The sequence below is a fragment of the Cervus canadensis genome, chromosome 1 (genome assembly GCF_019320065.1).
Source record: "Cervus canadensis isolate Bull #8, Minnesota chromosome 1, ASM1932006v1, whole genome shotgun sequence".
Lineage (NCBI taxonomy): Eukaryota > Metazoa > Chordata > Mammalia > Artiodactyla > Cervidae > Cervus > Cervus canadensis.
In genome coordinates, this window is record NC_057386.1 from 35,950,839 (window position 1) to 35,977,779 (window position 26,941).

A 26,941-nucleotide genomic window follows, 5' to 3' on the forward strand; every position below is an offset into this window, starting at 1 on the left:
TGGCTGCAGTCACAGTCCGCAGTGATTCTGGAGCCCAAGAAAATAAAATCTGTCACTGTTTCCAGTTTTTCCCCATCTATTTGCATGAAATGATGGAACTGGATGCCACCATCTTAGTTTTTTGAATGCTGAGTTTTAAGCTAGCTTTTTCACTCTCCTCTTTCACCCTCATGAAGAGACGGTGTAGCTATATTCTAAGCCCAGACTGCACTAGGCAGTCCGCCCAGGCACTGTCCCCTCCATCAGGCCCTGCCCAGGTTTCCCAGTCGGCCCCGCCTCCTCTTCACCAGATACAGCTCCAACCGGCCCCGCGTCCCTCCGGCCACCAGGGGACGCCGGCGCCCAAGAAGGCTTTCTGGCCGCAGAAGGCGACGCTCTAGGTAGCGGCGGCTGCTCCGTGGCCAGTAGCAGCGGCACTCTAGCCCTCAGTGTGCCGGGCGGGCTCTCAGTGGTGCGGCCGGCGGGCGGCGATGGCGGCCGTACGGGGCCTGCGAGTGTCGGTGAAGGCGGAGGCCCCGGCGGGGCCGGCCTTGGGGCTCCCGTCGCCTGAAGCGGGTTTGGACCGAGGCGAACCGGAGCCCATGGAGGTGGAGGAGGGCGAACTGGAGGTCGTGCCGGTTCGGCGCTCGCTGAAGGAACTGATCCCGGTACGGGCGGGGGGCGGGGGCGAGGAGGTCGCAGAGCTAGTGTCCCGCGCCCGAGCGGGCCGGAAGGGGAGGCGGCCGGGGCCGGGGGGAAGTCTGGGTAAGGGGGCACCGGGGCGAGCGCCCGGGGGGCGGGGGCGCCAGACAGGAGCAGAGACGGGGGAGCGAGAGAAAGGACGCCCGGGCGCCCGGAAATGGGTGTTAAGGGGGCTGGAGGAGGAGGGGTCGGAGAGATTGGGGGGGTAGTTGAGGACACCCCCTCCGCTGCTCCTCCGAGCCGCTCTGTGCAAGAGGGCGAGTGAGGAGGGGTAGGGCTTGTCTGGGGGGTGCAGTTTGAGATAAAGAGGGAGCCCCCCCCTCCCCGGGCGGGGACACAACCTGGAGCGGCCCAGAAGGAACTGTCGGGGAGGGGGGCGCGGGCATCCTGCTCCAGTTTAGCTGGTGTTTGTTAAACAGAGCACCCGCAGTTTCCCTCGGGAGGGCTGGGCTTGTCAGCTGCAGAAACTCGGTGTTTCTGTTGTGACTCGAGGGTCATCTCGTCCCCGCGCGCTTCCACTGCTAACACCGTGCCTCCAGCATCTCACCCTTCGTGGAACCAGAACATCAGCGAGCCAGCAGTGGTCCTTGGTCCCTCTTTTCCGTCACAATAGGAATGACGAGAGGTGTTTTGCTTGTGGTTTGGTGGTCTGATGTCTGGTTCTTAGGGCTGGTCTCAGGCCTGCGTGGCTCTTCTCGTGTATCGGTACTTAAATTTCTCATCTGACCTGGTCAACTTTTTTACCACATGTCTGCAAGTGTTGCTTTTAAACTGAAATTATGGAAGAAGGTTTTTTAAAAAATGTAGGAGCAGTGCAGATCGTAAATTATAATGACTCTGGCAACAGCAGTTAACATAGTGGTTTACATGTTATCATTTAAATATCACGGAAGTTGTGAAGTAGATGTTGTCATCCCTTCATTCATTCCGTTGGACATGTACTGTTGCATCCCCACACTTTGTGGCAGGCACAGTCCTAGCTGCTTGATCAAGATCAAGATCAGTCTCTGTCCTGGAGTTTATGTTCCAGTTGGTGGCCACAAGTTAACTAATAATTTCCCATAGTGGTGAATGCTGTGGAGAGAATAAAACATGTTAATGGGATGGAAGAGTGGAGAGGGAAGCTGTGGAGAGCATGAAGCAGAATGGCACAAGATCACCAGAAAAGTCCTCTGAGATAGTGACATTTCAGCTGGAGCCTAAGTGACAGAAAGGAGCCGGCCATGTGCAGATCTGGAAGAGTTTGTTCCCAGCAGGGGCAACTTAGTAAACCCAGAGGCTCTGAGATGGGAACAAGATTGTTTTATTGGAGAAACGAAAAGTTCTGTAGCACAAGTGGGAGAGCAGTAAAAGAGGTCAGAAAGGTAGGCAGATGCCACAGAAGCAGCCTAGGTCCAGAGAGGCCAGGGGACTTGTACAGTGTCTTCTAACCAGTGAACCTTAGATCTGTAATTTGAGTCCCCCAGCTGCCAAATCTCATCCTATTTTCATTGCACGGTTCAGCATTTCCCTCAGAAGGTCAAGGTGAGCCTGGACTTTCTGCATTTCGGTGAAGACTTGTGCCCCATCTGGTGGCCTGGAACAATGAATTTGTCCAGCCTGGGCTGGGGAGAGTGACTGTACCTCATCTTGGATATTTCTCACGAACGCCTTTGGATTTTCATTTACACGGATACCTTCAGTAGATGGAATTACTTTAGGTTGTGGACAGGCTCTGATTTAGAATGGTAGAGTGGTTGATTGCTACCATGGAGTCGCTGGGACAGGCTTCCTCATAATAAAGGGTTGTCAGAGTGGGGAACAGATTGCTGAAAAGAAGACTATCCAGAAGGAATGGGTTGTCAGGCTGTTGTTTATCATGCACTTGTCCTCAGTTGCCTGTTAGCATTTCTCACCCATCCCCTTCATGTTAGGACACAAGCAGAAGATACGAAAACAAGGCTGGCAGCTTCATCACCGGAATTGATGTCACCTCCAAGGTAAGATACACCATGATTCATTTATTCATTCTGAGAAGCGGTTGAACTTAAAGAGCAAGTCCCTAGGACTTGTAGAGCAGCAGTTATTCATTACCACCTTTTTTTGTTGTTGTTGGATTAAGCCTTTTTAAATTTATATTTTGTGTTTCACAATGATGCCTGAGACCATTCAGGCAGCATTTGTGTGTTCTTGAATCCGTGAGAAGATAAAATCACTAGACACTTGTGCTTAACCATGTCCAAGAAAAAGTTCTGTTTGTTCCTTTTACATATATATACATTTGGCTGTGTCGCGTCTTAGTTGTGGCACGTGGGACTTTTGTTGCTGAGCACAGGCTTAGTTGCCCTGCAGCATGTGGGGTCTTAGTTCCCCGACAAGGGATAGAACCTGGATCCCCTGCATTGGCAGGCGGATGTCCCTATCCATTTTTTAAAACATGTGTGAACTGTTTCCACTTTAAATGAAGCAAAGCATAAAAGTGTCTGGCACATAGTAGGCCTTTAGTAAATGTCTTTATTCCTCACTGATTGAGGCCTAGAAAAATAGACTTTCATGAATATGTGGCTAAACTTTGAAGGCCAGGCGGACTGAACTGTTTTCACTGCCTGGGAGTGTTGCCTTTTATCTGGCGATTGCTATTACTGGATTACCAGCTTCATTGCAACTCTTCACAGAACCAGACATACTATTTTCCTTACAATCAGTACTTATTTGTTGCTTTAATTGGTGATGATATTCAGCTTAAACATTCTTTCTGATTTTAATGTGTGCCATTTAAAGAGTTCAATTACAACTCTGAATAAATAACACTGTGTTACTATATTGGATGTATGAAAGCAAAAATAAAAATAAGTATGTCATGCTTACTTTTTTGTGTATTATCTGGGTCTCAATCTGTCTCAAATTGTTTAAAGGCAAAAAGAAAGAACTGATCATCTTTTTTGATAGGAAAATAGAATGAAGTGAAGGTGTTTTCTTACTGAAACTGAAAAAGCAGTATGCAATCCTGTTCTTAAGCCTACACAATTTATTATTATTTGAAACAAATATATGGGGGAAAGGGTGGTAGCCAAGAATTGGTACTTTGGTTGTTACCAAAGGAAGGTAAACTAGTTGTTTCCAGAGGGAAGACTTCAGTGGAGAAAATTAACATAACTATTGGGAAATAACAGAAGTGTTGCTGCCTTACCAATCCCCACAAGCTTTCTATAGTCAGACCTTCAATTAGTGTGGTATAGTCAATATACAATTAGTGAAGGTTCCAAAGAGCTATCAGAAACCCACAGTTGGACCTGGGTATATTTTAGCTCTTGGAAAAAAAAAAAACAAAATTAGGAAGCTGATTATTTGGTTTTTCAGAAAGCATCAGTGCTTGTCACTTCAAGAAGAAAACTGGCAATTCTGTGGACACAAGTTTAGAATAGAGGAGAGAGTTTCTTGACTTCAGTGTTATTATTTTTTTTTTTTTCAGTGTTATTTTTAAGCACAGAAAAAGCTTTAGGGAGTGGACTGCTCAGGCAGACATAACGTGATAGGTGTGATTACCATGCACACAGACGATGTGAAATGGGGGCGGTGGTGGGGCTGCTAGAAATAGTGCTGAGAAGATCTGCCCTTTACTAGCTGAGGTGCCCCTCGCAAACATTTTAATTTTTTTGTGCCTCAGTTTCTGCACAGATACATTGATAGGCACCGAGTCATCCTAGAAATTATGACAGATTGCAGCACTGTTAGTGTCCACTCTCCCAGTCATTGCGAATATCCTGTTCTTTGCAAAAATGAGGAAAGGCACAATGTTGTTTATATCTTCTGAGTTACTTGTCGCCGATGTATCATTTGATGTTTGTGGTTTAACTCTCCTCCACATTTCACTTCTTTGGCTTTTTTTTCTGTACCTTCTAGGAAGCCATTGAAAAGAAGGAACAGCGAGCCAAGCGCTTCCATTTTCGATCAGAAGTAAATCTTGCCCAAAGAAATGTAGCCTTGGACCGAGACATGATGAAGAAAGGTACAGGGTGTTTGGGGGGAGTTTTCCACAGTTTCCTTGCCACGACCTTGCGCTTCTGGCCTCACCTCACATGGAACTTGTGAATTTGCCATTTCTGAGGTGGCCTGTTAATGAGGAGCTGCATTAGCTGCGTCTCAGTGTTGTGTGTGTGTGTGTGTATTCATTTGGCTGTGTCAGGACTTTCAGGAGACTGTCTGTCTAAGGAGCCCCGGAGAACATCATGGAGTTGGTGGCAGATCGGCAATTAGAACTGTGGCTCTGTGGGACTCTTACTCATTTTCTGCTTTATTGTTCACTTTTCTTTGCCTTTAAATGTAGCAGGAGTGTATCACAGTGAGACTCTTAAGGGAGTCAGATTGGTGAGGGATACCGTTAATACTTCTGTTGATACAGGTTTGTGATTTTACTTTATTTTTGTGTTTTGTTAGGGTTAAGTAGTTTGCTTCCTGAAACTCACCCTGAATTCTTAAATAATAATCTACCCCAGTTTTTGAAGACAGTTTATAAATAGAAGGGAAAATTATTGCTTGCTTTTTAGTGAGTTCATAGCCATGTTTATTATTCCATAAATGCAAATGATCTCCCTTTGTTGTATTTGCAAATTTGAGACTTGGCGAAGGGCTTAATAGGCAGCCCTCTGAGTGCACGTTAAAGGTCTGTGCTCTGCTGTTTGAGTTTCTCTAGGTTTGCCTATTTGATAAAAACATGTTGACTGAATGAAAGAATAGCTACTATTTGTTGGGAACTTGCTCTCTTACGAGGTACTGTGTTAATTAGCACATTACATATTTGTTTTGTACACATTTCTCACAACAACCCCACGAGGAATATATTTTTATCCCTATTTTACAAAGAAGGAAACAGGCTCAAAGAAATTAAATAAATGCACAGGTTTACACAACTAGTAAAAATGGAGTCAGGATTAGAACCCAGGTTTATCTGACTCTAAAGCCTTGCTCTTAACTGCTTTGCTCTGTTGCCTTACAATGTATGACGTGCTAGCAGAAACCCAGACCTCCTTGGTCCTTCCCAGTGGTCAGAGTAGCTCAACTCTGGATGCCACTTCACTGGCTTTTTTTTTTTTTTTTAATTAAAAGCTTTTAGACGGTTAGAAAACCCCATTATACAGTTAGAAATGTAAGGCAAAATAGTCATCAAAATGAAAAGTCACATTATGTCCATAGTTACATCAGTCCATCTTAGGGTTATTAGATGTCATTGGTTTAAGAAGAGGCATCACATGGAATTGTTGAAGGTGTTTGCAGACTTGGAGAAAGCCCTTTCCTTGAAATGGAGATGTCCACCACGGGAACCCTTCCACTAATGAAGAGGGGAGTGCTCTGCAGACCCAGCAGTTAGACAGATTATGAAATGCAGCGTAGGAGTGAGCCCAGGACAGAAAGGCATTGTCTTGAGGATCAAATGGCAGACTCAGGATTTTTGGAGTCAGCAGAAGTAGGCTCACATAGATTATCAGGCCCATCTTGTCCTGAAGAATCCCGGATGAGCCCCCAAGATGAGAGGTTGTTGCTGAATCACGCAAAGACGTCGGGGTTCTTGGCCTCTGGAGGAGAAGAATTCGATCCGGGGCCAGGGGCTGGATTGCTCAGAGCTTTTGTGTGATAAAGTTTTATTAAAGTGTAAAGGAGATAGAGAAAGCTTCTGACATAAACATCAGAAGGGGATAGAAAGAATACCCCCACTTCACTGTTTTTATTCTGCATCGTGTTCAATTTGGAAACATGACCTTGCTTGCCTCGCAGGCTAGGTTTCCAGGCATCTGCTCGAGTGGTTGTCTGTTTCAGGAAAAGCCCTGTGAAGGCCAGGGCCAGCTGTGCAGCTGGTCGTTCATGTGCCTGCACACTGGACCCACACAGACGTCTGAGGCCTCTCCCACAGCTCCACCTTGAAAGCACTGTGGTTTCACCACGCCTGTTTACTTCTAGTCCTGGGTGCACTCCATGTGACATCTTGCCTCTGATCTCTTTCATGCCTGTCACCCTGCTGATTTGTCCTTCCTTGTCCCACACTTTGTCTGGTTCAGATGTCATTCCCTCTGCAGCATCCCTCATTACCCACGTCAGTCTCTCTTCCCACCTGTGCTGGGGCTCTTCTGAGCCTGGAGCCCTCCTGGGATTCAGTCTCATCTCCTTAGTGAACGTGGGCAAGTTGGTGAACCTTTTTAGGTCTCATTCTCTTTGTTGATAAAATGGGAATATGATACCCTCCTGAATAGGATCTCTTCTTTTGGGGTTAAATTTTAATAAAAAATGCTTTTTGAAAAACAATATTGATCTCATGATTCTGAAGATACTCATAAAAGACCGTAGATCTCCCTGGTCTATTAGTGGCTCATTACAACCTGTTTTTGGCCCAGAAGGCAGCATGGCTTCAGACTGTGTTCTTGAACCTCAGAGAACCCTGCTGCCTTTCCCAGATCAATTTAAATTAGAGTGGGGGCTAGGTTTGGATAAATCTCAAAGTTACTATTTTTTCATCTCCCTTGGTGATTCTGTTGTATAGTCAGGGTTAACTGTACCTTAAGAGCGTGGGTTCTGAAGCCTGACTGTCTGTGTTCAAATCTTGACTTGTCACCTTCTAATGTGAATTTAGGCAAGTTATTTAGTCTCTAAGAACCTCAGTATCTTCATCTGAAAAGTCAGGTTAACTTAGTTCTTAAAGGGTTGTTGGGAGGTTCTAACAAAGTGTTAGGATTCCTAGAGTGGTGCCTGACACATAGTAAATGTTAGTTATTACTATTATCTGGCGTTCTCCATCTTCCAGACAGCCATTTAAGTGGCCCAGCCTCTTGTGAGAATGGGGACATTGGAATAAACATCTTGATTCCTGCAGCCACAGTAAGGTATCAGGTTATTTCTTCTTATTAATATCAACAGTAATGAAATATACCATTCTATAAGTGCTCACCACGTGCCAGTCACTCTGCTATGTGGTTAACGTACCCTTTCAGCAGCCCCGTTGCAGGGAATGTTTTATCATTTCTATTTTACTGGTGGGGAAAGGAAGATGCTGAGAGGTTGAGGAACTTGCCCAAGGTCCCTCAGGGAGTAAGGAGCAAGGCTGCCTTAGAAGTCTGGTCTGACTGAAGCCTGTGTTCCTGACGTCTCTGCTAGTTTCAGGCATGTGGTGTGCTAGACCAGTCTGTACTGAACGACCTGCTCCTCTTGAGTGACTGGGTGTTAAGCAGCTTGGATCTTTTTATCTCCAAGGTCAATGCCCTTGTGGTTGGAAGGGACCTTAGGAGTCATCTGGGTCCCGTATCCTACCCAGTGCTGCAGGCATTTAGGCAAAGTTCCCAGCGGTCTCTGGCCTCTGCCTGAACAGTTCCTAGTGGTGGCATGAGAGCTATTTATGAAGCGGTCAGTCTTGTTTTTGGATACATCTTCATGTTGAAAAGAAATTGCTTTCTAGTAATTTCTATCTGTTCGTTGCTACATAACTCTTAGAACAACATTAAGTCATTTCCTCATTCACACAGTAACTCTTCAGGTGAAGAAATGGGCAGCCTGTTCCCTGGACTCTCTCACGTGACAAGACTTTCTGGTCTCCCTCCTTTAGAGCCTCCCAGTGTCTTGCTGTCCTTCACCAGATGAGGTGCAGATTCCAGATCTGGTTGGGTTTGTGGAGTGCTTGGCAGGACTCTGACCATGGTCTCTGTCCTGGCCACTTCATAGTAGTCATCTTCTAGTCAACCAGAGCACCATTTCTTTCCCCCAGGAACTGCACCTGTCAAAAGAGTCTTTCTCATTGTGTCTTTAAAAAACTTGCCTTTTTATTTATCCCGATTAAGTTCCATCATGATTTCAAGACTCCGTTTCAGCCTGTGGAGTTATGTTCATTTTAATTCTGCCCTTCAACATTTTAGCTACGCTCCTCCCTTTGGTATGGCTTCTGCATGTTCTTCCAGTTGTTGGTGAATGTCAAACAGGATAATCCCATATCATGCCATGACACACAGATCCGTGAATGTTAGTCTTATTCTGTTTTCTGGCCCATCTCTCATTTTATTGTCATGGGAATCTAGATTATGTGCCTTAATAAACTTGAGGTAGAATACCGTCTGTGGTCTTCTTTGAATTTCTTGGCCTGCTAATCCAGTCAGGAAAGAGAAGAGGTTAGCTGGCTTGCTGCTTGGGAAAGACTTTCCTATGGGAAAGACTTGGTTTCTTAAGGGATCAGAGATTCTGTCTAAGCTGTTTTTTAAAAATTTCTGAGAATGACAGTCTTTTTAATCTGTTTGGGAATTTCTCTTTTTCTTTTATGAAAGTCAGCATGGGATTAGTCCTCAAGGATTTAAGGTACCTTGCTACTTCCCTGCAACCTCTTACAGATTATTACCCAATTGTGAAATCACTGCTTCGTGTTTTAGTGTCAGTACAGTGGGGTATAACTCTAAACTAGATGGTTTGAATCTATTAAAACGATTCCTTGGGGACTTCCCTGTCAGTCCAGTGATTAAGACTCTGTTGCCAATACAGGGAGCATGGGTTCGATCCCTCGTCAGGGAACTAAGATCCCATACACCACAGAGCGAGGCCAAAAGATTTAAAACAAAACAAAACAAAACTATTTCTAAAGCCCTTGTCACCTGTCTTGGGTTTTGGTTCTTAATGAGAGCTGCTCCTGTCCATTAGTAGCAAAATTGATTAACAGTCCTGCCCTTTTTCCTGTGTCATCTTCCCAAAGCATTGTTGCTCCAAACACGTGGAAATAAAACCAACCATCAGCATTTTTGTTGAGCCTGTTGGCTCTGGACTATAACCTTTTCTTCTTTAGATGTTAGACAGTTCATGTCCACCAAAGAATATTTGGAGAGTGAAGTAAGAAGAAAAGTTGCCCACAGTCCCTCTAATCTTTTGAGTATGGACTTTATTTTTGTTTTCCCCTTTGTAGTCATGCTGCTTTCTAGAAAGAAAGTTCACTTGACAGTCTGTCATTGGCACTTTCTGTGTTGTCTTAGAGCCTGACACAGTTTTTCAGATTCTTACATCTATTATCTTATATTTTTTAATTTGCCCTTTATCCATCTCCTGTATGTGTTCTTTGGCAAGTCATGCTCAGCTAAACTTTGCTGCTTTCTCTTTTCTTGGGATCACCTCTCATACTCTGAGTTACTGTATTTAGTGTCTTCCAGGTTTTTTGATCATTCTGATCTTAGGCTTGGACTGACTACTACTTCTTTGGATTTTCAGAAATCTGCTTTCCTAAAAACTTGAGTTTTGTGTCCTGTGCTTAGTAGCTCAGTCGTGTCTGACTCTTTGTGACCCCATGGACTGTAGCCTGCCAGGCTCTTTGTCCATGGGAATTCCCCAGGCAAGAATACTTGGGTGGGTTGCCACATCCCCTCCTCCAGGGGATCTTCCCAACCCAGGGATCGAATCCAGGTCTCCTGCACTGCAGGCAGATTCTTGACCGTCTGAGCCACCCGGAGCCCTTCATGCGCTGCTCCCTGTCAGTAATTGGGATATTCCCTGTTGGAAGGGAAGATGATTCCCTTACCCCCTTGCTTGTAGTCAGCACTTGGTGAATACCTAGTTCTCATTCCCCAGTTCATCTGTTTACTGCCACCTCAGCAGTTAGTCCTTGCTCATCAGCCAGGCCTAAATCTAGGTGCCATCTTTGTTGCTTTGTTTTATTTTAAGCAGTGACATTGTCAGCAAAGTGACGAAGTGTTGACATTTTGCTTTGGCAGGCTTCCATCGTATCTTGAGCTTGTCTCACATATGATTAAATCCTTCTTCATATCAGCATCTCCAAGATTTTTTTCTCCTGCTCCTTAGTCCACTTCCTCTGCCTTCACCAGGAACTCTCCTTGTTGTTTGTTACCTTCTTCAGAACCAGCTGTTTACTTCTCATAGGATTTTTTTCTTCTGAAATCATGGCACTTAGTTTGAAGAACTGAGAAAGTTCCCTGGGCTACCCCTTTAGTTTCCCACCCTGCATGTTAGAGTCACTCTACATGGCCAGTGTGGCTTCCATCTCATTTGGGTCTCTGCTCATGTTTTTTTAATTTTTTAAAAAATATTTTATTTATGTATTTATTTGTTTGACTATTCCAGGTCTTAGTTGCACCATGCGAACTCTTATTGAGGCATGTGGGATCTAATTCCTTGACCGGGGATCAATCTTTCCCCCTGTGTTGGGACCGTGGAGTCTTAGCTCCTGGACCACCAGAGAGAAGTCCTTCTGCTCATTGTTGTATGCTGGGCACTAATAAGGACTAGTGCTAGGATTCATAAATCTTGATATCTCTGTCTTCATGAATCTGAGTTGGCAGAAAGATACTTACCTGATTTATTCTGGTCACATCGAATGGGCTCCCATTAAACCTATCTTTTACTCTTCAAAATGACCAAAAAAAAAAAAAGAAAATTAAAAGGAATTTTTATCTGGAAGTGTTCACATGTATTTCGGGTTTGTTTTAAATAAAATATATGATATATAAAAGCATCCTTAGTAGTTGTGGATGTTGAATTCTTGACAGAACTGCTTTGGAATAGCTGGGGAGAGAAGGGATACAGAGAGCTTACACAGGTCCTGGTATTATATATAATGTTTTATTTGCCTCACATCATTTTAAGAATTAAAGCATAAAGCTAGGTGGTGGATCTAAGATATTTTTTAAAATATCTTTTCTTTGTTGATGTATTTGCATATTTCACAATTAAAAAGATTAAATAATGTGCTTCAAGTGTTTGCTAAAAAAATTAACACACAGTTCTGGTAATGCTGGGATTCCTTTTGACCACAGCCTTCAGCCTTTCTTCCTTCCCAGAGGTAAGAGCTATTATCAGTGTGGACTGAATTATTCCAGACTTTTTTTTCTAGATATTTGTGTAAATAAATATGTACCTTTAGAAAATATATGATGATATTTATGTTTTTTTAATGTGTGTATTTTTCTGGATCTTTTTTTTCACTGAGTAATGTGTCTTAGAATCTTTCCATGGTATGTGATAAATTATCTCTCTGTTTTTAACTGCTTGCTTGCTGTTCTCTGACTATCATGTGGGTAAACCATGATTCATTTGATATGGATAGGCCATAGTTTACTACTTTGATAGCCACTGGGTTATTAGAATAGTCCTGCAGCGAACATCTGTGTGAGCCGCTCTGTGAACCCGTGCGTTAGGACGGATACTGACGAGAATTCCTAAGCCTGTTAATCATGTTTGTAATAGGTACTCTGACTCGCCCTTCAGAGTGGCTGTGCCAGTTCACACTCCCACCAGCAGAGGCAGTGGCTCATTTTGCCACTAACATACTAAAAGGCTTAAGTTAAACATCTGGTCAGTGGAAACTGATAATCTCGTCTTAAGGTGGATTTTCCTGATTAGTAGTAAGGCCAGCCATCTCTTGACATGTTTATTGGCCTTTGCTCTTTCTTTTTGTGTGAATTGCCTGCTCCTGTCCTTTGCCCATTTCTATTTGGGACTGTCATTTTCTTACTGATTTGTAGGATTTCTTTACTCCAGTTTCAGTGTCTCTTCTTTTCAGAATTGTCTGGACTAATGCACATTTCTCTTTGACATACCTTTAAAAAATGTTAGAATCAGTTTATCAAGTTCAGTGTATAATCCTGTTGCATTTGATATTCCTTTAATTACTACAGGTCATTTTGAGGAGGAGGTATCGTGTATATTATGAGCACCACTTGTTTAATCTTTTTTAGGCTAATAAGCCCATTCTGAATTAAGTCATTTGTTTAATGCTCTTGTTGTGAAAGAAAGTTTGCCTTGCTGTCAAGTCTTATTTTCTCTTGAAATAATTGTCATTTCTTTCAGCATATTATTTTTTATTTTTTTGCAATGCGACATGTGGAATCTTACTTCCACGGCCAGGGATGGGACCTGTACCCCCTGCAGTAGAAGCACAGAGTCCTAACCACTGGACTGCTGGGGAAGTCCCAGTGTATTTCTCTTTAAAATACATATTATCTGAACTGTTATGAAGGGGTACTGGTGGGATGTGCAGCAGCAGGTGGGAAAATTCTCTCATCTTTTCTGTGTCCTGTTTTCCTAGCAATCCCCAAAGTGAGACTGGAGACAATCTACATTTGCGGAGTAGATGAGATGAGCACCCAGGATGTCTTTTCCTATTTTAAAGAATATCCTCCGGCTCACATCGAGTGGTTGGATGATACGTCCTGTAAGTACCCCCAAGTGTTCTGTTGAATATGCTTTCATATATGATTTTAAAAGAATTCTTCCCATCTCAAATGGTGAATGATTGTGGCCAGACTGTGTTTAACCTCTGCCTTCAGCCCAGGAGAGAAAAATTTCCCACTGATGAGAACCAGAGTCCTTGTACATTATCCAGCCTGCCATATCATTTTCCGTAAGTGTTCCAAGTCAGCTCAGAGGTGGTGGTCAGGCCCCTGGGAGGTTGGTTGCTGGCGTCTGAATCCAGGTACACCGTTGGGACCTCTCCTCACACCCACAGTTTCCCAGCAAAGGCGTGAGTCCAACTACATAGCCTTGGGGCTGCCTTTCCAGGGCTTTCAACTTTGTCATTGCAGCCGCTTTTCAGAGTGCTGTCTCTGACCTGGAACCAGACCAGAACCCTCTGAGCTGTGCCAGACCTCTCAGCTCTGCTTGCTCTGGTCTGTTCTCTCGAGCGTCATCTGCTGGCCCTCATCTGGGGCTGTTCCGCCTGTGAGCCAGCTGTGAATTCTGACTTGCGTCCCTACTCCCAGTCTAGCCTGACATTCGGTACCCACTCTGCTGGCTTCTGGTCCTGACTCACTTCTAGTCTGGCTTCACTTTCTGCCAGCATGCTGACCTGATTTTCCCAGTTTTTCTGGCTGCTTTCTTTAGATGTTAAATCACCAAAAGAAGAAACATGACTGAGTTAAAAGATTTTTCTCCTTTTTTCTGTTTGCTTAACTTAGACCATCCAGATCAGGGGTTGGCAAACCTTTTTTTTTTTTTTAAATATAAAAGACTGGATAAAAAGTATTGTAAGCTTTGCAGACCATACATGTTCTCTGTGGAATCTACCCAGCTCTGCCACTGTAGCATGAAAACAGACATAGACCATATAACTGAAGGAGCCTGGCTGTTTTCTGTGAAACTTTGTTTGCAAAAACAGGTGGCAGCTGTGTAGTTTATTGTATGTTACTTATAATTAAATAAATAAAGTACAAATATAAGTAGATAAATGGATGAATGATGGATGAATGAATGAATAATGGATCATGGGCTGGATTTGCTAACACCTGATTTAACTAATTAAAACTATCTATCTAAGCGATGTTAGAGGGACCCTTAGCATCATCCAGCTCACTCCCTCTTGTTGTACATCAAAAACTGAGAAACAGAGGAGGGAAATTATTTGCTCAAGACCATGTAGCATATTGGGCTTCCCTGGGGACTCAGTGTTAAAGAATCTACCTGCCAGTGCAAGGGACCCAGGTTTGATCCCTTGAATCAGGAAGATCCCCTGGGGAAGGAAATGGCAACCCACTCCAGTATTCTTGCCTGGGAAATCCCATGGACAGAGGAGCCTGGCAGCTGACAGTCCACGGGGTCACAAGAGATTCACATAAGGCTTAGTGACTAAATAACAGCGACAACAATGTGGCATATTATTAACAAAAAATGAGAATCTTTAGACCTACATCTTCCAAACTGAGATACAGGGGTAACTTGAATTTGAGAAATGTGCTTTAAAGTTGATCTTCTCAAAACTTTTTTCTTGCTAAGTTCTCTTAAAGGAACAGAATAAATTGGTTGCTGCAAAGCCAAGTGGCTGTCATGCCTCCATTCTATATACACCATGGGTGCCCTCATCACCCACACTTTACAATAGGGAAACATCATTTAGCATGTCTGGATGATAAGGAAGAGCAGAGGGCTTCCATGTGAGGGGCAGAAGAATAAAGGATAAAGGACATTTATTTGACATTTTCATCATCATCATCAGAAACTGCTAGCACTTATGTATAACACTTACTGTATGTCAGGCATTTTTAGTATATAGAACTTTTTTTTATGGAGTACTTGACCATTATTTTGTGGGACCCAGTTTGGAATACTTCTCTAGGCTAATCTTATTAAAGAAGTTTTTACTACCAGGTTCTATACTTCCTTTCATTGGTTGGTCTGTACATTTATTGATGCCAGTCCATAGCTGAATGATACTGTAGCAATGAATATAATATAGTTTCTGCTCTCAAGAAACTTAATCGCTTGGATGCGATGTGTTTTTTTACATCTTATTTTAGGTAATGTGGTTTGGTTGGATGAAATGACGGCTACGAGAGCCCTTATCAATATGAGTTCTCTGCCAGCCCTGGATAAGATAAGAAGCAAGGATGCCAATGAGGACAAGTCATCCGAGAAAAGTAAAAAAGGTAACTGACCACAGAGGAAAGACTTTGGGACTGAAGGTCCTAATCTTTACAATTTGAATTTCTGTATAGTGTTATGTAGTATCTCATTGCCAGTTATTTCCGAAACAAGCTGTGATACTTTGGATCATTAATAAAGAGGAGGAGACAATGTTAGACTTTTAACGTATGTGAGATGGAGTGAAGATTCATCTTGTCCCTCACATTGCATTTTAGACAAGCAGGAAGACAGTTCTGATGACGATGAGGCTGAAGAAGGAGAAGTTGAAGATGAGAACTCAAGTGATGTAGAGGTCAGTAGAGGGCAGAGGTGTCTGTGAGCTTTCATTGTAAACAGCTGCCTGCATCCTTGATACCTGAGCCTTAAGGGCTTAGGATAATAGGACGTTGTGTTCCGCTGACTTGCACCATTGCACCTCCTGAGGGGGGCCCAGGCTCTTGGCCTTTTATGTTCTTGTGGGTGTAATGAACGATTCGTCTTGAGATCTTAGTACTCACACTTCTGTATGAAAGGAAATGGTTTTATTGAGAAAGACTTTGCAGTGCTATCTAATCAGTAAAATTAAGGAATAGCAAGTAATGGTGTATTTCCTAATGGCCTATGTACTGTTGTTGGAAATATTGAAGTGTATTCATTTTTAAATTATTTATTAAGTGCCTACTATATACCAAATTCTAGGTGCTGGGGATATAGCGTCAAGCAAAACAAAGTCCTTGCCCTGTTGGAGCCTACATTCTAGTGGGGAAGACAGACAATACACAGATACGCAGATATGTAATGTAATGTCAGGAAGTGATGAGTGCTATGAAGAAAAGTAAAGAAGGGTAAGCGGATAGAGAATGATGGAGATGATTCTTTTAGACAAGGTGGTCAGGGAAGACCTCTGACTCAGACATTCTGCAGAGGAACTGGTGCTCTGATGCTTATGGGTTTTATTAAAAGTAGATTGCTTTCTTAATCCATGGTATCTTTGCTACTGAATGAACATGAAGAAAGGCTTTAATTTTTATATCGAAAATGCTCTTTTTTTCCTTAAGTTGGACACGTTGTCGCAGGTAGAAGAAGAGTCTCTGCTAAGAAACGATCTTCGTCCAGCTAACAAACTTGCTAAAGGAAATAGGTTATTCATGAGATTTGCTACAAAAGGTAAATGATAATTGGTATTGATTAAAAAAAAACTTTTTTTTTTATTTGTTTATTTTTGGTTGTGCTGGCTCTTCCTTGCTGCTTGGGCTTTTCTCTAGTTTTGGCCAGTGGGGGCTCCTCATTGCGGTGGCTTCTCATGTTGCGAAGCGTGGGCTCCAGCGCGCCCAGGCTTCAGTAGCAGTTGTGTGTGGGCTCGGTGGTTGTCGCTTCTGGGCTCTAGAGCACAACAAGCTCAGTAGTCGTGGTGCAGGGGCTCAGCTGTTCCTTGGCACGTGGGATCTTCCTGTATCAGGAATCGAAACCATATCTTCTGCGTTGACAGGCGGATTCTTTACCACTGAGCTACCAGGGAAGCCCCTGACTTTTATTTTTAATTGAAGTGATTTTTATTAAGTGACGCCTTCTCTTTTGAATTGGAACTTAGACCAGGTAATCTCAAAGATCCTTAAAACTGTAATATTCTGCACTTAACAAAATCGATGACTTGCTGCCTGAATTGGAATTTCAGACACTGAAAGTGGATAATAGCTATTTGTATACTTTTGTGATATCTGGCTAACATAAGTTATTTTCTGTTAAAGCTGGTTTGCCCCATATGCTTTTCAGCTAATTTATCTTTTGAACTATGAAAATTTTTAAAAATTTCATGTATCACGGCAGTGTCTTCCTAGACGCTGCTAATAGCACCATTCAGCTCTAATTCTCAGAAGAATTAAATTAAAAGCCTATTAATAATTTATAAGGCCTTTTATGCACAGTGATTTTGATATGCATTAATAATATGGGGGGAGTGGTTTTGAGTCAATTGAGAGTTAATTGGAAATGACAGCCCTTCACCCCTGAATACTTTAGTAAGTATTTCTGAAGAACAAGGACTTTGTTTTATACACAGTCGTCAAAATCAGGAAATTTAACATTAGTGCCATTCTATTATCCAATTCACAGTCTGTGTTCAGATTTTACCAGTGCCCCTGCTGTGTATATTAAAACTGCCTGGCACACATTGAGTGCAGCATGTTGGCAGTCTTTGATGATGATGACGACAGTGACGATGATGATTGTCAAGTAAATTTGGGTTATTCTTTATACCACTTACCTGCTAAACTAGGATCCACTGCAGGACCGGGCGTTTAAGTCTGCCGTGTTCCCTCAGTATCCCTGAATGTGGAGCTCCTCCTTTGCTTTGTTTTCCTTGACTGAGACATTTTTAAAGAGAACAGGCTCGTTATTTTGTAAGCTGCCTCTTGGTTTGGGTTTGTTTGCTGTCTCCTCCTAATTAAGTTCAAGCTGTGCGTTCATACCACAGAAGTTGTGTCATTTTCAGTGTCATAATCGGGAGGCACACTGTACTTATTGTCCCCTTCCGGGGATGTCAGCCATTATCTCCTGGCTAAGGTAACAATCATCAGGTTTCTCACTGGAAAGTTATTCTTTTTCCATTTATAGTTTGCAGTTTTGTGGAGAGATGCTTTGAGGCTATGTAAATAGCCTGTTCCTCATCAGTTTGCCATACAGTAGCTTTAGATCCATTGATGACTTTTTAACTCTCTGATTTACTAGTTGGCACTTAACTGTAAGGAAGAGCTTTCCCTTTTTACCCATTTATTGATATATTTACCTGTTTTTTTAAAAATGCATTTACTTGTTTATATTAGTTTAGATTCGTGGAGTTTTATTCAATGGGCTATCATCTGTTCTGTCATTATTTTGATTCACAAGTTATTTTGGATCTGATCAGTAGAGCCTCTTCACACTGTGTTCTTTTGACATGCCTGCATGATTCTTTGGGTACTTTCTTGCTATTATGGCACCAGGGACCATCTTGGTTTGCCAGTCTCAACTTGTACTTTCCTAGCCCCATACCTGCAGTCAGCTATTTCTCTGAGGAGCTGGTGGGCGTGTTTTTTGTAGGGTGCACATTCTGGTTTATGCCACTGGGTTTACCTGTAGAGCTGGGTACATTCTCATCGGTATTCATCTTTTGTAGTGAGTGCGTGCCCAGGGAGTTGTCAGGAGGCCTTTATATTGTGAAAATATGTGTGTTCACTGACCACCTTTTCTTCCTGTTAACTGGCATTTTACCTTGATAAATGGGGGGTCTTTTCTCCTTTTGCTTATTTGAGTGCATGGTTTACCAAATACATGGACCTATGTATAACCGTTTCTTGGACCCTGATTCTGTGTTACAGCGTGTGTCATTCAGAAATGAATATCATCTTTCACGGGGCAGTGAAAGTACCACCTCTTCTAAAAGCCTTTTTGATTCCTAAACACTGGTGATAACCTACACTCTCTTATGCTTCTTTGGAATTGTGTGGTGGTGGTTGTTATTGTTGCTGGTATTTTCTTTTTGAAGTAGCTCCCCGACAGCAGCTTAACCTCATTGTCTCTGAGTTTTGCTCCACCGTCTCGACACTGCACTGCTTTAGGAGGACTCAGAGTGGTCATAGTGCATCTTTCTCTTCTGTAGGCAGAGTGTGCTGATCTGATCCCAGCTATGAAAAACATTCTTTTTGTTTTTTCAAACCCACTCAACATTGCCTTCACACTCACAGGAGTCCTTGGTAACTGTTGGAATTAATTTTTAGATGACAAAAAGGAACTTGGAGCAGCAAGGAGAAGTCAGTATTACATGAAATATGGGAATCCAAATTACGGAGGCATGAAAGGAATTCTTAGTAACTCTTGGTGAGTCCAAAACCTTAAATACAATAGTTTATATAGTACCTAAGCTTTTCATAATCCTTCAGGGAGCTACATTAGTTGGTATTCTGCAGTGGACTGTCAACACCATGTGTGGATGGACGTGAAGGAAGACAAGAAGAAAGAGCTCAAGGCTTTTAACTGTGGTAAATGGTGTGAGAATGCTGAGTTTCGGTTTCATGCGACATGTCTCTGTGTCAGCACCTAACGTCGCGTCAGGGTGTAGTTGACATTAACTAGTGGACGTCGAGGCCCTTCCTCTTGGTTTTTGATTCTGTGCTTATTTTGGCGATGTTGCAGGAAGCGGAGATACCATTCCCGTCGCATTCAGCGGGATGTTATTAAGAAGAGAGCCCTGATTGGGGACGACGTTGGCCTGACGTCCTATAAACACCGACATTCCGGTAGTTGCCTGCTCAGCTCTTGGGTAGACACATGTTTGGCTCCCGAAATGACATTTTTATCCTTAATACAGTCCTTTAAGGTTCCAAACTTTATCATCCTCTCTTCCTTGCCCTCACCCTCTGCCAACATATAGGAAAGTAAGTCAAGTCACAATTAATTTGAAATTGCCCATACAAAGAGGTCAAATGATTTTATAAAAGCTATTCTAACAGTAAAGGCAAAATGTAGGAAAAATTAAAACTTTTCCTAAGGAATCTAATTTTCCTGTTAATAACAAAAGCTGCATGAAAAAAATTTTTAATTATTTTGTCATATGAGTTGATTTTATTCTTCTTTCGTCTGATGATGAAAATAAGCTGCTGTGTCTAGTACTTTCTGCTTATTGGCTTGTGCACGTGAATGCCGCAGTGAAGTGGGATGCAACGTGGGTTTCATTTTGTTTTTTCCATCCGTCTTTTTTTCTTTTCTTCTTTTTCTGTTCTTCTGTCTCCCCCTCCCACCCTTCAAATCTCCCTTTCTTCCCCCCTTTCCTTCTTTTGGTGCTTATTCTTAAAGAGTTGTTTTCATTATATTTTATAGAGATTTGTTTTTATGTTGAAACCGATCTGTGAAAATATACATGCTTTGTAGAACCAGCCAAGTCAGCGTACAAACACAGAATAACAGGCATACACTTTTATCTTTGTAGTAGGGACAGAGAGAGGTGAAATCTATACATTTTAATTTAATGTGAATGTCCAAAATTGGATATTTGAAATCTACGTCTTAATGCACATACTTTTCTGTTAGACAGTTAAGCTTTTCCAATTTCACGTACTTTAAGATACCTTTATCATATAATCTTAGTATTCATATCAAAGAAATTAAAAAGCAAAAAGATAAGAACTGATTGCATTTTACATTTTTCTTATTTGTTTCTTTTCACAATAAATGTAACTGTTGTGGACATATATTTTATATTGTGCTTATTCCATGTATAAGCGTTTTTCCATGATCTTTAAAAGTACATTTCATTATTCATGGCAGTTATGTTCTGTAAAGTCACCGTGATCATTGAAAACCATTCAGAGACCCTTAATCACACTTTTTGTCAACTGATCAATATAGAACCTTAATTTGATATATGTTTCTGATTAAGGACACCTTATTTAATACATGTTGATTTATTAATGTTGAACTCAAGGGCAGCAGCCCTGGAACTCACGCCCGAACAAAGCTTGTCTCACACATGTATTTTCTCCATAAGGCACATCGCAACCTTCTTGTGTTTAGAAACACTAGACAGCTTTGGAATTATGCTCAGAGGCTGTTTGTAACAGGGAAATCATCAATAAAAATCACAATGGTGTTAAAAAGTAGTACTCATGGACTGCAAAAAGCACAGTTTACAGTGTTTGAGAGCTGCAACATAAAGGCAGGACACAAGCTTGTTTCCCTGCAACTGGGAACTTGGATGGCTGGTGTCTCAATTTTTTGCTGCTCCTGTGCATGTCCACAAATGACCACAAAAGTGCCATGGGTGTTGGTTGTGGAATTACAAATAAAATTGGCAGATTGATAAATCTAGAATCTGTGAATAATGATGAGGGTCTGTATTTTATATAACTTGATAAAATTGCATCAGGCTGCTAGGCCATCCTTTACCTAGGTGTTTATGTATTGTAGGGGTCAGAATGGTAACCAGATCAGCACTGTTAGAGACAGTGCTCCAGTAAACTCTTAGGATGGGAATCTCATCTTCTAAAAAGGTCACTGTTGTAGAATAGAAAATCAGGTGTTAGTATTGGTGCTTTTACTAATAGTGATTTTTGGTTAAATTCCTTAGGACTGGTGAACGTTCCTGAGGAGCCTATTGAAGAGGAGGAGGAAGAGGAGGAGGAGGACCAGGACATGGATGCTGAGGACAGAGTGGTGGTGGAGTGCCACGAAGAGCCCCCGGCCCGCAGGCAGACCCGGGAGCGGAGCGTGTCCAGGCGGTCCAGTGCCAGCAGCTCGGACTCTGATGAAATGGACTATGATCTAGAGCTGAAGATGATTTCCACTCCTTCACCAAAGAAGAGCATGAAAATGACCATGTATGCTGATGAGGTGGAATCTCAGTTGAAAAATATCAGGTAAAAATATTCTTTTCTTTTTATTACTGCTAGCTTTTAATTTGATTGAAATCCAATTACTAACTTCTTCTTAGTACCTCTTAATTTTATAATCACTTTTATCGGTTCTAATTTCAGCCCTTTATAAAATTTGAGTAAAAGCATCTGGTTTTTCCTCTTAATGAACAAGAAGTGATCCTTGTTATAAAAACTATGAATGATACAGAAGGTGAAGTCACCTGTAATCTCATCCTCCCCTAAGAGAGTGACTGTTAGCAGTTGGGTGAATAACTTTCTTGTCAGCTTTATGTGTATATATAACATATGGGGAAATTATAGATATATTTGTACAAAAATTAAGTTACACTGTTTATATTATTTTGAAATACGCTTTTTCCATTTAATATAGTGTAGACATTTGCTCTTTTTTCAACACCCTGCTGCTTGAAGGACACTAGTTCCCTGACCAGGGATTGAACCTGGGCCCTCAGCAGTGAAAGCATAGAGTCTTAACCACTGGACCACCAGAGAATTCCCTAGTCTTCTGTTTTCTTACTGTTGCACTAACTAGGTACATTCCAGCTATTGTGCAAAACAACGCACATGCTTTAAAATGTGGTATGGCTAAACTTCTTCCTATAAGATTTTACCCACTCACATTACCACCTGTTACCTAGATATTCACCAACCTTAGGTATTATCACTGTGATTTTTGGTATTTGTGGACAAAGAAGTACAGCTGTTTTAATATGCATTCTTTGGTGACTGGTGGGGCTGAGCAGATTCCTGAGGGCAGAGAGCATAGGCATGTCTCAGAGGGCTGGAGGCTGGGGTGCTTTCTTAAAAGAGCTCCTGATGGTGTGTTTGGGAAAAGAGGAGAAGAAACTTGTAAGCTGGTTCATTTGTATGGCTTTGTTCACATCCGTAGTTTTTAGAGAACTTTCCAATGGCAGATGCTGCCAGAATAATGCCCTTGCCCTGACACAGTGGGAGAGGTCTTCCCTTTAAAGAAAGGGATTGTAGGCTGTCTTATATCTTGACAGCAACCAGTTCACAGCCGGGAAAGGAGAGGCCTTCAATCCTTCGCAGGCCTCTACTTAGGCCTGTGTCCCAGGAGAAGGGCAGGCACGGTTATGTGCTCTGCAATCGCTCTCAGATACTGCGTGTGGAAACCACCCCGGAAGACTCGGGGAGCTGCTCACCCCAACTGGCCTCTTTAGCAAGCCGGTCGTGACTTTTGTGAGCAAATAACTACTGGTGTATAGTGTTGTTAAGTGAATGTTGGCCGTATTAGATTGGGTTTCTTAAATTGTTTTTTTCCAAAGTGTGTGAGATTGTTGTGTGAGTGTTGTCCCACAGTTCAAGTTGCTTAACTGTACCCCCGCCTCTCTTTTTTTAAGGAACTCCATGAGGGCAGATACTTTATCCACAAGCAATATAAAAAACCGAATTGGTAACAAATTACCAGCCGAGAAATTTGCAGACGTCAGACATTTGTTAGATGAAAAACGTCAGCACACGCGTCCACGGCCAGCTGGCAGCAGCACTAAAACAGGTGTTGTTCACTTGTGTTTCTGGGCTCTGTCCCGAGTTCCAGAAAGCAGATGCGGACAGGGGAGGTTCTTGAATAAAACCCTGCCATTTGGGGACCAGATTAATTGTCCTGATTCATCACTTATAAATTTTGGGTTAGGCACTGGAACTTGAGGGCATGAAATTTAATCAGATTTTTGCAATACCAGCTTTTGATATTTTTGTCCCAACAGTGATTTTACTCTGTATGTCATTGGTATACATAAGGGTAATAGAAATTAGGTCGAATTATTGTATAAATGGTTAAGAATCTGAGCTGGTTAGTTTATATGTGCAGACATGCACACAGTAGGCCATACCCGCTGTGTGCCAGGGCTCGGCACTGGGGGTGTCATAAGTCTTCATAGGGGATGCCCGCTCATCATAGACTCAGATGGAGCAGCATAAGGGCACATGCTCAGGTAATTCTGCCTGAAGCTGAATGGAGTGAGTGGTCTGGTAGGCACTATGAGCAGTGGGCTGTGGGAGCAAAGAGGGGAGTGGGTCTTTTGGGGGAACACCTGTTGTGGGAGGCGTCTCAGAGCACATGGCAGTGGAATGAGGCCTCGGAGAGGAAACAGGATCTCAGTCAGCAAACCTAGTTCTTTGAGGTGGGAAGTAACCTGATCTTACATCTCTCTTAGATAAAACTTGGTGGCAGTGTAGGGTGCCATAGAGTTAAGTAAGTAACAAGGTCCTGAACTAGATCAGGGACAGTGGAGGAACTGATGAAAATGTCCAGCCTTGTAAAGGAGGAAGACTCAGCACTGGGAGGAAAGGGAAAGAAGGCATGGGGCTCAGGCCTGAGGGGCTGGAAGATGGGGGCGCTGTTCTCAGCAGAGCGAGGTGGGAGAATGCCCAGCACAGGGACTTGTTCATGAATGTTTGTGTTGTTCCCATTATTGTGAGAAAGCTGCAGAGGATTGGCAGATTCCGGAGGGGTTGGAGGAAAAGCAGACTTGATTTGGGACAGCTTCCCTTGATCCTTTGCTTTTTGTCAGTCTCATTACCGTTATTGTTCAGTGTGACAGTCTTTATTGACTAGCTTCTTATATGTTCAAAGAGTGGGGCTTCTGCCCTCAGGGAGCTTACAGTATTTCTCATTAGCTGCACTGTTTGTTAATTATTTGCTCTTGATTCTACTATTTAAAGAAAAAAAGACAATTCTGCCTCAGAAATTCCTTTCTAGAGCAGTCAGCCAAGGTTTCCCCCCACTGCGAGCCCCTGTGGGTTCTCACTTGAATTTTCTTGGGCTGTATAGAGGGAAGGCTTAGAAGCTTGGTTGTGCTGGGCCCCATGTCCTCACTTGGGGAGATTTGGCATCAGGTCCTATAGAGATCTCAGGTTGGCAGTACAGATGACAAGTATACTCACATGGTCACAGAAGTGCTTTTTTCTTTTTCTAGATATACGCCAGCGATTAGGAAAAAGACCATATTCTCCAGAAAAGGCTTTCAGTAGTAATCCAGTTGTTCGGAGAGAGCCCTTTTCTGATGTACATAGTAGGCTGGGTGTTCCCAGGCAGGATGTTAAAGGCCTCTACTCTGATACTCGAGAGAAGAAGTCAGGTTGGTAACAGCGGGAACTGCTGGGGAGGGAACAGGGTAAGAGTAGAGACCATGGGTGCGGCATGGAAATGCTTTGTTAATACAAGGACAGAAGCAGCACAGGACAAAAATAAATGAGTCTTCCCTCTTCCATGATAATCATCATCGTGATGATAATGGTAACAGTGTGGAAAACGTAGAAAGCAGGAAAGAGACTCACCCCTGATTCTTTGTGTTTAACACAAATACTTTTTAGTTTCCTGCTATTCCAACCTTTGCCCGTATACATATCGTACTTTTTTCATATAGCATTTTATCATGGTCATTTTTCCATACAAGTTATAACCTTTATAAATAAAACTTTTAATTGCCTTATCATGTGGCTATCCTGTGAACTGCTATGTATTTGTCTATTGTCAAATACTAATGTTTTAGAAAGTAGACGGAGGGTGGGCAGAATCTCAGAAGTTGACAGCGTAGCAGGTCCATGAATTTGCAGCATGCTGTAGGCAGGGGTGGCCTGGGAATGGCCCACTCCCAGCAGAAAGCAGTTGTACACAGAGGTTGTCTCAGCAGACAGGGGCAGAGGGAACACAGGCTCCCAGCTCATTCTGATGTGTCTGGTGTGGGGGTGGGGGGTGGGGCGTGTCCCCGAGCTGGGAGGATCTCTAGGCAGATCCAGTTCCCTCAGTCTGCCGGCAGGGAACTGGGAGGACCTGCCCAGCACTGCTCCCTGAACCCCCAGGGAATGCCCCAGAACCCCCCACCCCCAGTGTTGCCTGCATGTGAGGCCTTGCAGTGCCCTTGCTCAGCATCGACTGCCAGAGCTGAAATGCCTTCTCACCCACACAGGTAGTTTATGGACTCGCTTAGGATCTGCACCCAAGACCAAAGAAAAGAACCTGAAGAAAGGGGATCACAGGGCGCCGGGCACAGAGGAAGATGACTCGGAGTTGCAGAGGGCATGGGGGGCTCTGATTAAGGAGAAGGAACAGTCTCGCCAAAAGAAGAGCCGCTTAGATAACTTGCCATCTCTCCAGATCGAAGTCAGTCGGGAAAGCAGCTCTGGCTCAGAGGCTGAGTCCTGATGCCCTGGGGGCTGAGGCGGCTGCCCTGAAACCTGACAGTCTTGCGTAGGGCGGGGCGCACAGTAGGACCCCCCTCGGGAGTTGGCGCCCCTCCGCTCTTGCTCATGCAGTCACCCTCCGCTCTTGCTACTTCAGCAAGACATCTTAGGAAACGTGACCTGTTTTGAAGGGCATCCATCTAATCTTTTTGCTGCAGAGTTACAATTCTGGGCCCTCGATTCTTTTCCCACCACCCCACAAGCTTTACCCATTGAGGAAAAGGCAGCCCTCCAGATTTTGTAGACATTTTTTTCTTAATATTTTTAACATTGTGTCTTTTAAGAGAAAAGTTTTACACAGTTCATCCAAAGAGCAGAGAACTGAACTTCTCACTATTGCCTTGGCCCTGACAGCTTTACCAGCACCCTTTTTCCAAGAAAAGTCAATTCCCAGGTGCTTATCGGACAGCCTTCGAGAGGAAAAGACTGGGGAAGCTGCCAGCTCACCCTTCCAGGATTCTGGCGTGGGGGCTGACTCACATGGACCTGACCTCAGAGGTGCAGCTGTGCCGCCCGGGTAGATCAGAGCCGCAGCCCCGACCGCCCTTCGTTCCTCCCCGGGGATCTCTGTCAGGAGCCTCGTTAGCAGTCAGCTTGAAGTGAGGATCAAGTTCAGTGCTGTGGGGTTTTTAGGAACAAAAAACTGTGACTTCTGGATTTGGGGTGGATTTTCGTGCTAGGGGTGGGGTCATGGGTTAATGTTGAACAATTTGTAAGTCTGTATTATGTTTAAAAAATATTGATGATTTGAAAGTTTAAATTTTTAATTTTTATATGTGAAAATACTTCCTGTTGGCCTCCAGGGAAGCTCAAGTGGTGTCTTCTTATGTGCTGTTAAATATATATTATATACTTTGGAAGAAGGCAAAGAGAGGCGTCTCATTATTTTTAGAGGATCCTAACTGTAGAGTCTGTCTGTTATACATAGAGTTTAAGTTGCTTTTTGGCCACTGAAATCAGGAAAACCTACCCCCTGAGATGGGAACCTGTTGTCTATGATCACTTCAGAAGTGATGCACTGCTATATATTCTTTCTGTCTCCCAAGTTCTGGCACCTGAGGACATCTTCAAAACTGGCAAATAAGAGAGTAGTTACAGAAATTTTAGTTTGTTTATTTCTAGTCTCCTTTCAGATTATTTTAACCTTGAAAAGGCCTTAGATTCTTTGGTCTTCCTTGTCTTGATTTTTATTTTGAAGTATTTAGTGTTTGTATTCCTCTGCAGGCTTAAAAATAGTGTTTTAACTTCACTTCAGTAGAGCTTAGGAGTTAAAGAGAATAAAGCCCTGGCTCCTTGTGTGATGTCAC

General features: G+C 43.0%; 1 protein-coding gene across 2 annotated transcripts; it reads left to right on the forward strand.

Moving 5' to 3' along the window:
- The first annotated feature begins 424 nt into the window (after nucleotides 1–424).
- Nucleotides 425–26,497, forward strand: NCBP3 (nuclear cap binding subunit 3). Of its 2 annotated transcripts, XM_043477735.1 has the most exons (14): nucleotides 425–647; nucleotides 2,595–2,660; nucleotides 4,564–4,669; nucleotides 12,713–12,838; nucleotides 14,916–15,044; nucleotides 15,258–15,334; nucleotides 16,080–16,188; nucleotides 18,777–18,876; nucleotides 19,192–19,318; nucleotides 19,430–19,433; nucleotides 21,122–21,410; nucleotides 22,790–22,944; nucleotides 24,368–24,529; nucleotides 25,361–26,497. In XM_043477735.1, the coding sequence occupies exons 1-14, from the start codon at nucleotides 471–473 to the stop codon at nucleotides 25,594–25,596; spliced, it is 1,863 nt and encodes a 620-aa protein (XP_043333670.1). In that variant the 5' UTR covers nucleotides 425–470; the 3' UTR covers nucleotides 25,597–26,497. The 2 variants fall into 2 exon arrangements, with proteins under 2 accessions (XP_043333670.1, XP_043333679.1); XM_043477744.1 differs by lacking the exon at nucleotides 19,430–19,433 and having other exon boundaries at nucleotides 426–647; nucleotides 19,192–19,295.
- The last annotated feature ends 444 nt before the right edge of the window (nucleotides 26,498–26,941 follow it).

What these genes read in the sequence shown, in the direction of transcription:
- NCBP3 (XM_043477735.1), top strand. Translation starts at nt 471, where the DNA reads ATGGCGGCCGTACGGGGCCTGCGAGTGTCGGTGAAGGCGGAGGCCCCG. An exon ending in CGCTGAAGGAACTGATCCCG is followed by an intron (nt 648 to 2,594) that starts GTACGGGCGGGG and finishes CCTTCATGTTAG; the next exon opens with GACACAAGCAGAAGATACGA. An exon ending in GGAATTCTTAGTAACTCTTG is followed by an intron (nt 18,877 to 19,191) that starts GTGAGTCCAAAA and finishes GCGATGTTGCAG; the next exon opens with GAAGCGGAGATACCATTCCC.